Below are 16,875 nucleotides of genomic sequence, written 5' to 3'. Positions count from 1 at the left end.
CTCCTCCCTGCATCCCTTTTCTCTCTCCCCAGGCAGCCAAAATCTTGGATTTTGTCTATACCAATCTAGTCAATTTTTCATACCTGTTTTCATATGTAATTCCAGGAGCAACATGTAATATTTTTAATTGTGCAGCTTAAAAAAATAAGTGTTGCCATATTGTAGAACCTTTCTGCAGTTTTCATTTTGCACAGAGCAGTCTGTTTTTGTGATCTCATGTTTAAATGTATGAATCTAGCTCATGTCTTCTATTTGTTGTATAGAATGCCATTATATAAATATGCCACATTTTATTTATGTGTCACCCTATTAGTAAACCTTTAATATCATTTATGCATTCATTTAACAAATATTTATTGAGCACTTATGTGTCCTAGGTTCTGTGTTAGGTACTCATGTTATATCAGTGAAGAAAACACACAAACACCTTTGCCTCCATGGTTCTTACATTCTGTTGGGGAACACAACATAAATGATAGCTATAATAAATAAGCCAAACCTAAAGTATATTAGAATGTGATAGGTTATGTAGAAAAAGATTAAGGAGAATTGGGAGTGGTGTTGAGGGAGATAGATTGCTATTTTAAACAGCTTAGCTAGGGGAATAATGTTAGATATTGAGAAGACAATATTAGATAACTAACAAGATAATATTAAAGCAAAGACTTAATATGAGGGAGTTAGTGAGGTGAATATCTAGAGGAAGAGAATTCCTAAGTGCAAAGCCCCTAAGGTGGGAACGTGCCCGGTGTATTCAGGGAACACAAGGAGGTCAGCGGCTGAAGAAGGGGGAACAGAGGGGAGAGGAAGAGGATTCGAATCCAGACGTTATCCCGGGTTGAATGGGATGAAATTGTCATTAGGCCATTGTAAGGACTTTGAGAAGATGGGAAGTCCAGGATTTGGAGCAGAGAGGCAACACAATCTGTGTTTTAAAAGGATCACTTTGGCTGCTGTTAAGAATAGACTGTGTGGGAGCAAGGTTGGAAGCAGGGAGATCAGCTGGCAAGTTGTTACAGTAATCCAGGTGAGAGGTGATGGTGCCTCAGACTAGAGCAAAAGAGGTGAAAGTAAGATTCCGAACATATTCTGAAGGTTGAAGCAACAAGATTTGCAGATGGATAAGATGTGAAAGAAATAGAGATGTGTGAGAGAAATAGAGGAGTGAAGAATGACTCCAAGGTTTTTGCTTAAGTAACTGCAAGGGTGGAGTTGCAACAGAAAGGACAGCAGTGGTAGAGCAGGTTTGGAATGGAGGACCAGGAGCTCAGTTCTGAATAGACTGAGTTTGAGATGTCCATTAGATAGCCACACAAATATGCTGAGTGGATAGCTGGCTACGTGAATCTGGAGTTCAGCAAAGGGGTCTGGCTAGAATTGTACATTCAGAAGCCAACAGTTATATAGATTGTAGTTAAAGCCACGAGGTGAGATGAAGTTGCAAAAAGAGCGAGTGTCAAAAAAGAATATAAGAAACAAGGACTAAAACTTGAGTGTCTGCCATATTAAGAGATTAAGGAGGAGAGAAGGGACACACACAGAGACTGAGAAGAGACACTATGGAAATAGGGAGGTAAACTATAATAATGCAGTGTCTGGGGAGCCAAGGGAAGAAAGTCAATCAGGGTGGAAGAAGTAATTAGTTGTGTCAAATGCTGCTAAATATGCAAGCAAGGTGACAACTTGATCCTAACCATTAGCATTGCTGGCTGTGATGAGTGGCCGTAGTGGCGTGGTAGAGGCGAAACCTGAGTTGAGTGGGTTGAAGTGAGAAGGGGAGGCTCCTCAAACACAGTGGCAGCTCTGGTCTGGCATCTTTCTCTTTCTTCAGGATGAGAACCCATTCTCCCAACTCACCTTTTGAAAGGATCTGGAGGTAGCTTTAATATAAAGGCCACCTTTTCCTATGGGGAGAAAATTCCTATGTGGAGGAAAGTGGAGATTGTGGCAAAGATCAGAAAATCAGGATTACGCAAACTATGTTATCTTTATTGCCTCGGAATAATTAATGGGTGATGTCCCAAAGAACGGTCATGATGAACTCCGCTTGCATAGTTTTTAAAACAGCCTTACTGAGATGTAATTCACCTACCATACAATTTACTCATTTAAAGTGTACGGTTTAATATACACCTTGCACTTTACAATGTACTCTTTTAGTGTATTCACAGAGTTGGGCATCCATCACCACAGTCAAGTTTAGAACACTTTCATCACCCCAAAAAGAAACCCTGTACCCATTAGCAGTCACTCTCGTCGCCCCTCTAACCCTCTCCATGGCAACCTCAGTTCCACTTTGTCTTCTATAGGTTTGCCTTTTCTGAACATTTCATATGAATGGAATCATACTTTGTGTCCTTTTGTGATTGGCTTCTTTCTCTTAGCATAATATTCTCAAGGTTTGTCTACTGTAATATTTATCATTACTTCATTTGTTGTTATTGTTGAATAATATCCCATTGTTGAATACTACATTTTGTTCATCCGTTCTTGAGCCAGTGAACATTTGGGTTGCTTCCACTTTTCCACATGTTTATACGTGAAAAATGCTATCATAAACATTGGTGTCAAGTTTTTGTATGGTTATATGTTTTCAGTTACCCTGGTTTATACCTAGGAGTGGGATTGCTGGATCATATGGTAACTTTATATTTAACATTCTGAGGAACTGTTAAACTTTGAAAGGAGCTACATCGCTTTACATGAGAGTTCTGCCACCAGTGGACAGAGGGTCCCTGACTTGGAATGGTTCAACTTAACAATTTTTCGACTTTACAGTGGTACCAAAGCCATAAGCATTCAGTAGAAACCATACTTCAGGTTTTGAATTTTGATTTTTTTTCCCCAGGCTAGCAATATGTGGCTTAATACTCTCTGTGATGTTGGGTATCAGTGGGGAGCTGCAGCTTCCAGTCAGCCATGCCGTCAGGATGGTAGACAATGGATGGACACACAACAATTCTGTGCCTAGACAACTAACTGTTCTGTTTCTCCCTTTCAGTACAGTACTTGATAAGTTACATGAGCTATTCAGCACTTTATCATAAAACAGATTTTATGTTAGATAATTTTGCCCAACTGTAGCTAATGTTAAGTGTTCTGAGCACGTTTAAGGTAGGCTAGGCTAAGATATGATGTTCAGTAGGTTAGAAGTATTAAATGAGTTTTCAACTTAGGATATTTTCAACTTCACGAAGTAACCCCATTGTAAGTTGGGGAAGATCTGTATAGGGATTCCAAATTCTTCATTTCTCTCCTAAACTTTTTATTGTTTGTCTTTTTTTAACAATCCTAGTGAGTGTAAAGTTGTATCTCAATGTGTTGGGTTTTTTCAATGTGGTTTTGACATGCATTTTCCTAATGACTAATGATGATGAGCATATTTTCATGTGCTTATTAGCCATTTGTATATCTTCTTTGGAGAAGTGTCTTTTTCAAATCCTTTGCCCATTTTAAATTGAATTTATCTGTCTTTTCATTGTTAAATTATGAGTTTTTTATGTAGTCTGGATACAATGCCCTTATCAGATATAATTTGCAAATAACTTCTCCCATTTTGTGAATTGTCTTTCACTTTCTTGATGATATCCTTTGAAACACAACATTTTTAAGTTTTGATGAAGACCAATTTATCAGTTTTTTTTTTGTTGCTTGTGCTATTGGTGTCATACAGTCTAACAAGTCATTGCTTAACATAGGTCATGAAAATTTACTCCTTTTATTTTCTAAGCATTTTATAGTTTTTGCTGTTACACTGAAGTCTGTGATCCATCTTCAGTTATTTTTTATGTATGGTGAGAGGTGGAGGTCCAGCTTCAGTCTTTTGCATGTAGCTATGCCTGTAGAAATTCAGTTGCCCTAGCATCATGTGTTGAAAAGACTATTCTTTCCCCCATAGAACTGTCTTAGCACCTTTACTGAAAACCAATCAACCATGGATGTATGGATTTATTTTTGGACTCTCACTTCTTTTCCATTGATCTACATATTTTATCCTGATACCAGTACTAAATTTTCTAAATTACTATAGTATTACAGGGATTGATTTTGAAACCAAGCTTGCATATCTGGAATAAATCCCACTTGATTGTATTGTGTTACTCTTAATATATGTTGCTGGATTCAGTTTGCTAGTGTTTTGTTGGGTTTTTGCATCTATATGCATGTTATTGGTCTGTAGTTTTCTTTCATTATATCTTTGCCACGTTTTGGTTGCAGAGTAATACTGGCCTCCTAGAATGAGAAAGGAAGTGTGACCTCTTTTTTTTTTTTTTTTTTGAAACAGATTCTGAAGAATTGTTAATTTTTTTAAATGTTCATTAGAATTCAGTAGTGAAATCTTCCCTCTCCCCCCTACTCCCCTAGGGTTCATTTTTGTTGTTGCTATGTTTGTGTAGTTAACTTTTCTGCAGCAGTTCTGTAAAGTCTGTCTCCACAGTCAGGCATGGCCACTGCAATCTCTGCTGGGTTAGCTTAGTGCTCAGGAAATGACTGAGCAGAAATCTGCAAATGCTTTGATCTGAGATTTTCAACCCTTTACTGAGGCGCTTACACCGGGCCTCAAGGTGAGCCAGAGGTAAGAGATCAGGATCTTCTCAGGTCTTTTCTGGATGTGTGCACAGCCCTGCACAGACATGTGGCCTTCCGGATGCCCAGGAATATGTCAGGTCTTTTCAAAGTGCTCTATAAGCATTCTCTTTCCCAGCTTTTCTCCTTAAGCTTTTTAGCCAGCCTCCTATTTTCTCCTATTGGTATCAGCACCTCAGGCAGCTGTAATATTAAATCACTGCTGATAAATTTTTCTGGAAGAATGTCCAAGGGATAGGCTTTTCCCCACTGAGTGAGCTCTGAGTCAGGTCATAACAGCAAGCCCTACAAACGGGGCTTTTCCAGGGGGCTGTTGCACAGGTGAAGTAGTGATGATTCTCTGAGCCTGGGTCTGTAAGAGGAGCTCCAAAGCCAGACGTTCCCTTCCAGGGGCTGCTGGCTGCTGTTTCCATGACTACCACAGATACAGGGAGAGGCTGATGGCAACTGGGCAAGTTAAAATGCCACGGAGCTCTCTGTTCTTACTGAGATTTGGATGTTTTTCTTAAATAAATACTCTTCAACTAATGGCAAGCCTCTGGTTAATTTTCCAGAGTTTTATAAAAGTGACTTTGACAACTTTTGCTTATGTTCTCATTGCTTTTATGGAGGAACAGATTTTCAGAGGTTGTTATTCTGCTATTCCAGAAGTCCCTTCACCTTATTTTAAAAACCGAAAAAGTTTTGATTGTATTTTATTCAAGGCCAAATGTGGTTAGATTTACAAGCCTCTTACCTATCTTCACAAACTGAACGTACCTGTGCACAAGTTACATGAGTAACTTGCAGTGCTCTTCATGCCCCTTTTCTTTTTGTAGCTTTATTTATATATGTATTTATTTTACAATATCATATTTTAAATTGAAGTATAGTTGATGTACAATATTATATGTTAAATTTATACAATATAAGTGATTCACAATTTTTAAAGGTTCTACTCCATTTATAGTTATTATAAAATATTGGCTATGTTCCCCATGGTGTACAATACATCCCTGTAGCTTATTTTATACCTGATAGTTTTTGTACCTCTTCATCCTCCACCTCCATCTTGCCCGTCCCCCTTTCCATCTTCCACTGGGTAACCACTAGTTCCTTCTCTACATCTGTGAGTCTGTTTCTTTTCTGATATATTCACTAGTTTGTTGTATTTTTTTGGATTCCACATGTAAGTGTTCATTGCCCCTTTTCAATTGCTAACTATCCCTTCCCCCAAGATAACCTTTTTTTAAATTGAATATAATTTAAATTATTTAGTACATACTCTTTTATGTCTGGTTTCTTTCATTCAACATTATGTTTAAGAGATTCATTCATGTCGTTGAACGCAATTGTTCAGTCTTCCTCATTGCTGTAATATTCCATTGAGTGAATATGCCAAATTTATGCATTCTATGTAGGTGGACATTCAGATTACTTACAATACAGGCTGTTACAGTATATTCTTGCACATATATTTTTGTGAACATATATAAACATTTCTTTAGATATATACCTAGAAATGGAATATCTAGGTCATATGTTATATGAATGATGAGTGTTAGTGGATAGTCAGTTTTCAAAGTTGGTATACCAATTTACATTCCCACAGCACTGTATAAGAGTTCTGTTTTACTCGATATCCTTGCCATCATATTTGGCTTTTCACTTTAATCATTCTGAGTGTATAATGGTATCACCCATTATGACTTCAATTTGCATTTAGTCCATTTGGCCAATTTTCATAGGGTTATCTGCTTTTTTCTTATCAACTTGTAGGCATTCTTTGCATATTTTGCATGCAAATTTATATTCTGTATAGGCTTGCAAATATCTCCTCCCACTCTGTGACTTGCCTTTTCCCTCTTTAAATGGTGGTATTTGATAAAGAGAAGTTATTAATTTTATGATAGTTTAAGTTATCAAGTTTTTTTGCTTTACGTTTAGTACATTTTAGATCCTATGAAAAATCCATACTGACCAAAGGAAATTAAAGATGCAACCAATTGATTTAATTTTTCTACAGGTTTTTAAAAGACCCATTATTTAGGCAGGGCGTTTTAGTCTGCCATGAAGAATACTAGTGTTTCCCCACAGGCGTGTTGTACAAATGATTGTCCTCTTTCCTTCACAGAAATATTTATAAAACATCAAGCCTTACATAACTCTATTCCAGGATTTCTTTTGTTTCTTCCTATCAAACCCAGCAGTTCCACTGAGTATATTTCTTACCCTCTTTGTTTCTAATCACCCTGTCTTCTGTTTTCAGAGTAACAGAGCCCATTAGAGTTGAAGTTCTCTAACTTTCTGTTCTCCACTCCTATCCCACTAGCTCCTCATCTATGTTTATTTCCCCTCTTCCTTTTACAGTGAAAGATATTTCACAGAAAGTAGATCTATCCCACCTTAAAAAACAAAACAAAAACTTTATTCTCTAACCCCCACTAGTTATCTTCATTTCCATCCTTCCTTAAAAAGGAAATGTCTTACACACATGATAAATTACATAGAATGTAATATACCCACACAATGAATGCATGTAAAATTGGTGAAATCTAAATATGGTGGATGGATTGTATCAAACTTGATTTCCTGTAAGTGTAATGTAAAATAAATTATATTATAGTTATGCAAGATGTTGCCATTGGGGGAAACTGGGTGAAGCGTAATACTTGATCTCTTAGTATTATTTCTTACAACTATATTTGAATCTATAATTATCTCAGAATAAAATGTTAAAACCAGAGTCTTTCTAAAAAGTTATCTGTCATAATAATAACTACCATTTGCAGAGTGCTTACTGTGTGCTAGGTACTGTTCTAAGCACTGTCAGGTGGATACTAGTGTTAGTCTCATTTTGTAGATGATGAAACTGAGGTTAAATTACACAGGGTTACCCAGCTAGTAAGTGGCAGAACTGGTGTTTAGATCTGGTAGCCTAAGTCTTCCACTCTGCTTGCTATACTTCTTGTACATCTGTCTTCATATCCTACCTCCTGGTCACATGTCAACTCACCCCTCCAAAATTCAGCTTCCATCCCAACCAGCCCCCTGAAACTGCTTTTGCCTGGATTACCAACAAGTTGCTAAATCTAGTGGATTCTTTTTGGTTGTAACCATTCTTTCTGCAGCCTTTGTTCATACAGTCAACAAATATTTGCTGAGCACTTACAGTGTGCCAGATTCTTGTTTTACAGCAGGGGACAAGTTAGGCAAAACTGCTGTCGCCGAAGACTACACGTCTTTACTTGTTACATTAGGAGGTCAGAAGTCTTAAGTCACTGCTGACTTGTTTGTGGATGGTCAACAGACCACTATATTATTCCATACTTTTGTTTTTCTGGAGGTAAAACAGATTGTTTTTGTTATCACAGATATTGTTATTTTATTTGTGGTTTCATAAGTAAATCAGAATGTACTATGTTTAATGCCATTTTCACTTTTCTCCAAATAGAAATCTGAACCTTTCCAAGCAGTTGTCATGAATATGAATAAATTAAGAGAGCCAACAATATTGCTAATTATCAGAAATGCAAATCAAAACTACAATGAGGTATTGCCTCACACCAGTCACAATGGCCATCATTCAAAAGTCCACGAACAATAAGTGCTAGAGAGGAGGCAGAGAAGAGGGAACCCTACTACACTGTTGGAGGGAATGTAGTTTGGTGCAGCCATTAGGGAAAAGAGTATGGAGAGTCCTCAAAAAGCTAAAAATGGACTTACCATATGATCCAGCAACCCACTTCTAGGCATATATCTGGAAGAAACTCTAATTTGAAAAGATACATGCACCCCAGTGTTCATAGCAGCACTGTTTACAGTAGCCAAGACATGAAAGCAACCTAAATGTCCATGACTGGATAAAGAAGATGTTGGGTGTGTGTGTGTGTGTATGTGTGTGTATATGTGTGTGTGTATATATTCAATTATATATACACATATATACATACATATATGTATATAATATATATGTATATTATATACACATGTATACATACACACACACATAATGGAATACTACTCAGCCATAAAAAGAATGAAATAATGCCATCTGCAGCAACATGGATGGATCTGGAGATCGTCATACTAAGTGAAATAAGCTAGAAAAAGAAAGAAAATATCATATGATGTCACTTACATGTGGGATCTAAAAAAATGAGATAGATGAACTTACTTACAAAACAGAAACAGACTTACTGACATAGAAAACAAATTTATGGTTACCAGGTGAGAAAGGGGCAGGTGGAAGGATAAATTGGGAGTTTGGGATTTTCAGACACTAACTACTATATATATAAAGTAGATAAACAAGTTTCTTCTGTATAGCACAGGGAACTATATTCAGTAGCTTGTAATAATCTATAATGAAAAAGAATATGAAAGGAATAATTTCTGAATCACTATCCTGTACCCCAGAAATTAACACAACATTCTAAACCGACTATACTTCAATAAAAAAAAAAATTTAGAGCCAAATTCTGAAGTATACTACCCTTCTTATGTAATTATTAATGATAAATTATGAAAATTAATTGCCTTTGACCTTTTACTTACTTTTTTCTATATAAGGATCATTGAATTGATTTTATGCCCCATTATTTGGAAACACCAGGAAGATCTCTGCCAAATATTAAATAAGTTTCATTCCACGTATCCAAATAAAAAGCTACTCCAAGGAGAATACTTAACTTCGTGGAGACATCATGGTAACTGTTTGCATATCACCAAAGCTGAACCCTTGAGCTCGAGTTGAGGGAAAGAAGTCATCTTGTCTCTTTCCACATGTCTGTGGTTATTTTCTCTGTTTTTATTCCTTTCTCCAGTTCAGTGAAGAAGAAAAAAAATTTCTCCTACTTTTCGTGCCAAAAAACAGCTCTTGTTTTATTAGTTCTAATGGGAATGTGTTTTGCTTGGTGATTGGAAACAACCATAATCCTCTTGCTTCCATCCAGGGTTACTGTTTCTGTCTGATCGCTCTTTGTTTACAGCAGCAGTTAGCAATTTGCATGGACAGTGCTGTCAAAGTCACTGCTCTCAATGAAACCCAAATGCCTCTTGGAAGAAAGATGACAGAGTCAGCCTAGTGACTTGCAAAACTTTAAAAGTGATTCCTTGTCAAACATGTGAAAAACAACTCTTCCCTCTCCATGACTGGGGGAAAAAAATGAGAAACTATCTTACACCAGATGACGATTCCTTGCTAGTAAACAGGCCTGGGCTGGTTCAGCTTCACTCCTTTATGTTCCTTTTGCAAAACCCACAAAGAACACATTTGGGGCCACTTTTCAGAGCTGGCAACAGTCTCTGCTTTTTAAAGAAATCAGATGGGCGCACACACACAAAAATCCACACTGGATGAAGGGCTCCGAATCCCCAGGGTCCAAAAACAGGCCTTAAATTCTAGATCACCAGTCAGGACCTGGCCTGGACCCAAGAATCATCCCAGTTGTTGCCAGATTTGGTTGTTTGATTAAATTTGGGTAAAACAAAAACGAATTGGGAAAAGTTTCTATTTTCTTGTTGACTAGACCTCTTCTTTAAAAAAAAAAAAAGAAGGAAGAAATAAGAACTACAAAAACATGCTTTGGGATGATAAAGTGATTTCTAAATTTCAAATTATTCTGGGTCTAAAGGATTCAGTCTTTTAATTTTTTAAGTTCAGTACCTTTCTCTACTATTTACATGTAAGGTATTACAGCTGCTTTCATATATTGAGTTTGTTTAGAGAGGATTTGATACAGTGTATGTGTGTGTTTGTGTGTGGGTGTTTTTAATTACTTTGGCTTTTTTAAAATTTGACGTATAGTTGGCTTATAATATTATATTAGTTTCAGGTATACAACATAGTGATTGAATATTTTTATAAATTACACACCATACAAAGTTATAAAATGTTGACTATATTCCTATGCTGAAATAGATACCTCAGGATAAAATGAAACCTTCTCACTGAAGATGTTAAAGCAGTGTCTGGTCAGCTGCTTGCTAAGGATGTTGTGACGAGGATTTAAATACTAGACTAGTAATTGGGTTTTATTGTTTAGTTTTGAAGATGTCTTCTTCATCTAAAATTCTGTGCATTATGAATTAGCTTCCTTCACCTGTCATTTTTTTAATTACTCAAATCTGGAATATTTTCAGCCATTTAAGATAATACTTGTCTGTTTAGTTTTACCTTCTATGCAAGAAAATATTGACCACCTTTGTTAATGTTCTGTATTATTTCTTCAGGTGTCTGAACACACACAGTTAAGTTGGATCCTTACCTGCATGGTCAGACAACCTCGATTACAACATTTACACCAGTGGAAGGTAAATGCCAGTGATCTGATTAATAAACAGAAAGAAGTTCAGTCTCCATTGCAGCTGTTTTTTCCCCTCTGTTTGTTTTTGCATTGGGCTCTGGAAATCCTGAGTTTACTGTCCTCCCTGACCCGCTACTCTCCATTGGCTAGACCAGGATCTTTAACCTTGCAGCCTCAGGGTATGAAACCGAAAGTAAAAGGGTTTTCCAAGATCCCTTCCAACTGAAAAAACTGGATAAAAATATCCAGCTTTTTAATTATTTGATTTTATCTGTGTATGGTTCACTTAGAGTGACCTTTGAGTAGACTTGGTAATAATGACTTTGAATGTACTGCATTCTAATGAACAATCACCATTTCTGGATTACTGGACTCTGGAGTTGCCTCCACTAGAAGTAACTGGCAGTAAGGCAGGAATGTTTCCATTGTGGGGAGACAAGACAACATGTTTTGTTTAACATTTAACCAAGTTGAGTCCAGGCAACAGTTCAAACCCACAGAAAAATTAAGCCTGTTCTTTTTCTAAGGTCAACTGAGAAATATAAATTGGATAATTCATAGTACTTTACTTCCATATATTTTTGCAACTGGATAACTTGAGGGTAAGTAGCCTTCAGCTATATCAACTCTAATTTCAGCATTAAGCTTCTTTCCAGCGTATATTCTGGGCCATTGATTTCCTCAAAAGCTGGTTCAGAAGCCTTCAAGTATGCTGCAGGAAGAAACAGCTTTAAAGTGGCAGTGCCCAAATAAGAGGTACTGGTGATGGGGCAGAATCATTACCTGCCAGGAGTTGGAAACAAAATTTTGTAATGTAATCTACCATAGTTTGGGTAAGACTTTCCCATTCTATCGTAATATTATAACGCTAGGTTGAATGCTGAAATCCTTTTATAAGAACTGATTTAATGGGAAATGCTGCCCTTTAAAATAATTTCTGAGGGCCTCCTGATAACACATGACTAGTGAATACACTAATATTCTGGGGAATCCTTCCCACAGGTCTGTTGATTTCCTATTTGTGGGTAAAACATGGATTTCAAAGCCAGCCTTATCCTAGAGTATGTTATACTGCCTTCTGTGGTTCTTCCTTCATTAACAAATACTGGTGATGCCTTCTGCTAGTCTCACCATGCCGGGTGCTGGAGGTACAGCAGTCACCAAGAAGGATGGACGCAGCCCCTTTCATGAGGCTTGTAGTCTGTATGGGAACAGACAATTAAACAAGCCATCAAAGTGTGAAAAGTTTTAGGAGGGAAAGGCTCCAGTTCTATGGGAAGATCTAAGAACCCCTAGCTGGGTTTTGATTGGGACAGTGAGGGGCAGAACAGTGGGGTGGAAGGGTGGGGTCAGGGCTGCTGGGGTCAGGGTTATTTGGAGGATCGGTGAGATCACACAGATGGGAGGCATCTGGGGCACATAATAGGCACCCAATAAATGTTAGTGCTCCCTAAATCTCTCCCCTTCCTTTGTAGCTTCAAGATCCAGTATTCTAATATTAAAAGACTATAAATCCAATGCATTAGCACTTTTTAAAAATTGGATTCACTCATTCCCAAATTAACCTTTAATTATAATTACCCAGTGATCATTGCAAACTGGCCTTTATCATGGACACTGTAATGAGGAGAGATTCTGAAGGAACTGTATATTCAGACTTTGAAATTTCCTATAAGTGGTCTATATAGCATTAGTAGTGCTGTGAGCTAGAAACTACTTGAAGTAACCAGAAGCTTGTAACTAAATTATGGAACATTAAGATGGTTAAAGAGAGAAGCTGTTGTTTTCAGCCCCAGCCCCAGAGGGTGTGTCTGCATTTTGGTTGGGGAAGCCCGAGTGGTGAGCACACGCGCTTGGTCCTTGAAAGGGTGCAAGTTTATAAATTCAGTTGTTCGGTTCATTCAGAAATCCTTGGATTTCAGGGAAGTGATTCATATTAACTAAGCAAATAAAACTTACCTATACATCAAAATGTCCATTTATCATTTCATACATAAGAGACAATATACCTGGGTCTTAGCAGTTACCAGTCTGCACATAACAGTCCCTGCTAATAAGTAGCTCTACTCAAAAAGCCAGACTGTCTGCAGCAAGGGGGTCAGAGTCACACAGGCTCGTACTCAGCCTGTGCGGACTGTTAGTTCACAGTCAGCACCCACTGCTCACCGGCTATCAGGTATTTCCAATAACCACCTCTAGGGTTCCCACCAGCTTCCCTGTTAAGGAGCTATTCTAGTCTGTTGTTTACTGAAATCTCTTTACTCCCACTGCTTTAACACCCGAAGATCAAGACAGATCATTAGGATTGGTCTGATGACAATATCTCTTAGTTTCACTTTTTAATGACATGATTTGGGGATTTTTGTTGTTACTGTTTTTTGTTTAATGCGATTTTAAAGGAATATTATAGTTTTGTCAATAGCACAGTGTGAGACTTTTCAGGACGTTTCCACAGGCAAACAGTAGGACATTTGATGTTAGCTAATGTTAATTTATAGAAATTTAATTTCATGGTATTTTCTGACCTCCCCTGTGAAATCTGGAATTTATTTGATTCGGAGCCTAGAAGACCTTATGCTCTTACTTTAATAAAATGAAAAAGAAATAGTGACAGTGCAGGATCGTTTCCAGGGGAAGTAGGTTCACCTTATTCCCACCAAAACCTGGAGCATAAGGACAAACCAGCTGGAAGATGGCTGGAGCTGCTAAAAGGAACTGAGATAGAATGTTGTTACAGGTGGCTTCAGATCACCCTTTGCTTTAAAGGTTTCTTAATTTCACATTAGAATTAGGTTCATGTTGGATTTGTTTCCCTCCTCTCTTTTCACCCACACAGGCAAAGACTGCCACGGAGAAGCACAGCGGAACAATGGGCCTGCTCACATACCCAGTGCTCCAGGCAGCCGACATTCTGCTGTACAAGTAAGGGGCAGGGCTCACCCTGGTCATAGATGTGCTCGTGCTGACAAGAGAATGTTTCACCTAGCTCAAGAAGATTTGGTTCACGGGGAATGAGGGGTGTAGAAAGGATCAGGCATCTATTCCCCAGTTAATAATACCAAATGATAGAGTATGTTTCAGTGTTGAAACTAATAGTGTTAGGAGCTAACACTTAAATAGCACTGGCTATGTGTTGGAAAAAGTTGTAAGTGCTTTACATACATTAACCCATTTAATCTTCACAACCACCTTATAAAACTTATACCGTTATCATCCCCATTTTACAGATGTGGAAACTAAGGCACCGAGTGGTCAGTAACTTGCCCAAGGTCATGTGCTAGCAAGGCTTGGACCCAAGATTTGAGTCTAGAAAGTTTGGGTACAGAGTCTGTGTTCTTAACCACTATGGAAGATATCCTCCCCCAGTAATAATTACACTTCAAGGGTTTTAGTGGGGAGGGTATAACTCAGTGGTAGAGTGTATGCCTAGCATGGATGAGGTCCTGGGTTCAATCCCCTGTACCTCCATTTAAAAAAAAAATGTGTTTAAAAAATTATTTTTGTGTTTATTTCTCATATAACCTAGACTTTCAAGCAATGCTATCCAACAGAACTTGCTGCGACTATGGAAATGTTCTGTATCTGCATTTATTAAGACCGTAGCCACTAGCCACATGAGGCTATTGAACACTTGAAATGTTAACAGAGGAACTGAATTTTAACTTTTATTTAATTTTAATGAATTTAAATTTAAATAGCTGCCTGTGGCAAGTAGCTACTGTATTGGGACCTGCAGGTTGAGAGCAAGTCTTTCAACATGATACAAGGTACCCTCACTTTTCTTGGCCACGTAATCAATATGTCAACTACTACTGCCACTTACAGGTCTCAAAACTACAATCAGAGGATGCCAATGCCTGTCCTCTCTGCAGTGCTGGCCAGGGCTTCTGACCCCACTGCTTTCCCAGCTCTTCCCTGCTATCCCCGCATCACCCTCCTCGGGCCCCACTTGGCCTTCTAGAAGATAAAGCCTCCTCATTAGTGTGCACTCATAGCCAAGCCTCGCCACTGTGAAAGCTTCTGAGGAAAGAGAGAAACTCTGTGAGTCTTCTTACCCCTTACCCTTAAGGTCTTGACCTCATTAAAGTGATTCTTCCATGGGAAATGTAGAATTCTCTGCATGTAAATATGATAATAGCATGGAGATGACAGTATACATACCCTGTGACACGACCCCAGAGCCCTTGTGCCGTTATGATGGAAACAACCAGAGCAGCTGCTGAACTTTCCACATAATGAATTTCCACGAGTACATGCAGGCTGTCTTTAATTCTGATCCAAACTTGTATGTTGGGAGTATGTGTCTGTTTGTTGTGTTAACTTGAATGCTGGACTCTTGATAGCATTTATTATGTACAGTGAGTAACTTTTGACTTAGCCTGGGAACTCTAGAATACTTTTCTCCAGGAGTAGCAAATGAAAGTTTAATAAGGGTCTAAAGACATATATCCTAGTGAGGTAACATGTTTACTTAGAAAGATTCCATAAACAACCTTGATTTTGTCACCCGTAAAGATGAGAAAAATCCTTGTTAAAGGATTAAAACGATGTCTGTCACTTGACTATGATCGATGATGATGATGTCTTTGACGATCTCAATCTTACGTCTAATTTCGTTTTCAATGGCTACTTCTTCATAAAGCCAAAGGCTGCGATTTTTCAGCATCAGGGTTTGGAAGCACACGAGCACAGTAGATTTCTTTAACAGTTCATGAGCTCAAGGCTGTGTAAAAGAGTAAACTTGAACAAGAATGATTGCCCTCTTGGTGAGCCATGGAGCACAGAGTGGGAAGAAACTTTAAAGGGCCTCTTCTTCAATTCCCTTGCTTTACAAATATGTCCTAGTGATGTTAAGCAATTTGCCCAAAGCAGTGCAGTCAGACCGTGGACAGGGGAGCCTCAGAGCATGATTATGGTCTCCTGAGGCCAGTGCTCACCTTCCTGAAGGAGCCAGTTGTTCTGTTAGGAGGCAAGATCATCACATGAGCAACCAGAGCGATACATGATCGTATATGCTAAAGTGATGATGAATTTGTTTTTATCGATTGCCCAAAATACAACTGGCAGAATGATAAAATACTACAGTTTCTTTCATCTGTAAAGTGGGTTAATGGGACATAGCTCAGGGGGTTATTAAACGAATTATGTATGAATTGATATTACCTAGTATATACTTAATACAAGTACAGTACAAGCAACATCTTACAAGACTGACAATGGCAAAAATAGTTCCTTAAGATCCTCCAATCTGTCATACAGTCCACCTTTTCTCCAGCCAAGCCTGAGATTGTCAGTGTCCTCTTTCCTTACGTGAAACACTTGTTATCTCACAGGTGGCAAGTAAACACCAAGAGCTTCCTGATGGCTTCCTGTCTGCCTCGTGCTGTCCCACACCAGTGGGTTCTCACAGTTAGTTCAGGCTTCCAAGGATAAGCAGTTCTTTTTCACCTCAGTTACCCCCAGCCCAGTCCTGGTAGCAAAAAAATTCCCAAACTATAAATATTCCTTCTTTGACTCTTACTGATCTACTTGGTGGTTAGAATATTCTTAGTAAAGAATGCCATTAGATGCTTTTCTTTTCCTATTTTCCGAAAGGAGGATTTTGGTGGCAGATTTTTATCTGTCTCCATCAGGAGTCTGGCATTTTGCATATAACTTGGTAAAACAAACAGATAAAAGTCTTTTTCTATCAAACTAGGTAATTATCTATATTCAAGAGGACTGTCTCCTACCCTAGCCCAGAAACTGTCTACCTCTAATGCCATAATTAGACCATAGATGTGGAGCTGGTACCTGCAAGCTCCTTTTCTTAGGAGGAATGCCCTGAATTTCCCTCCTATCTAGTCTTAGGCCAGACCTCCTGCTGCCAGCCACAGATGCTCCAGCTTATAGACTCTGTTCCTTTGGGCTCTTTTCTCCTGCCATCTTCCTTTGAGGGTACCCAGGGGTGCCATGGCCACATCACATATATCCCACATTTCCTGGGCATGTGTGTCATTTG

At 38.3% G+C, this 16,875-nt stretch overlaps 1 protein-coding gene across 2 annotated transcripts in view; it reads left to right on the top strand.

The window, feature by feature from the left end:
* WARS2 (tryptophanyl tRNA synthetase 2, mitochondrial) overlaps positions 1 to 16,875 on the top strand; it is an 87,349-nt gene that overhangs the window by 52,086 nt on the left and 18,388 nt on the right. For both annotated transcript variants that reach the window (XR_010382254.1, XM_010980537.3), the window contains exons 3-4: positions 10,801 to 10,881; positions 13,711 to 13,796. Coding sequence is in view for 1 of the 2 variants with exons in the window: in XM_010980537.3 (XP_010978839.1) it covers positions 10,801 to 10,881; positions 13,711 to 13,796 (167 nt within the window). In the remaining variant the exon portion in view is untranslated. The remainder of the gene's footprint in view (positions 1 to 10,800; positions 10,882 to 13,710; positions 13,797 to 16,875) is intronic.

The sequence above is a fragment of the Camelus dromedarius genome, chromosome 9, assembly GCF_036321535.1.
Source record: "Camelus dromedarius isolate mCamDro1 chromosome 9, mCamDro1.pat, whole genome shotgun sequence".
Classification (NCBI taxonomy): Eukaryota; Metazoa; Chordata; class Mammalia; order Artiodactyla; family Camelidae; genus Camelus; species Camelus dromedarius.
The sequence above is the reverse complement of the archived record's forward strand: the minus strand, read 5'-3'. Positions and strand labels throughout refer to the sequence as shown.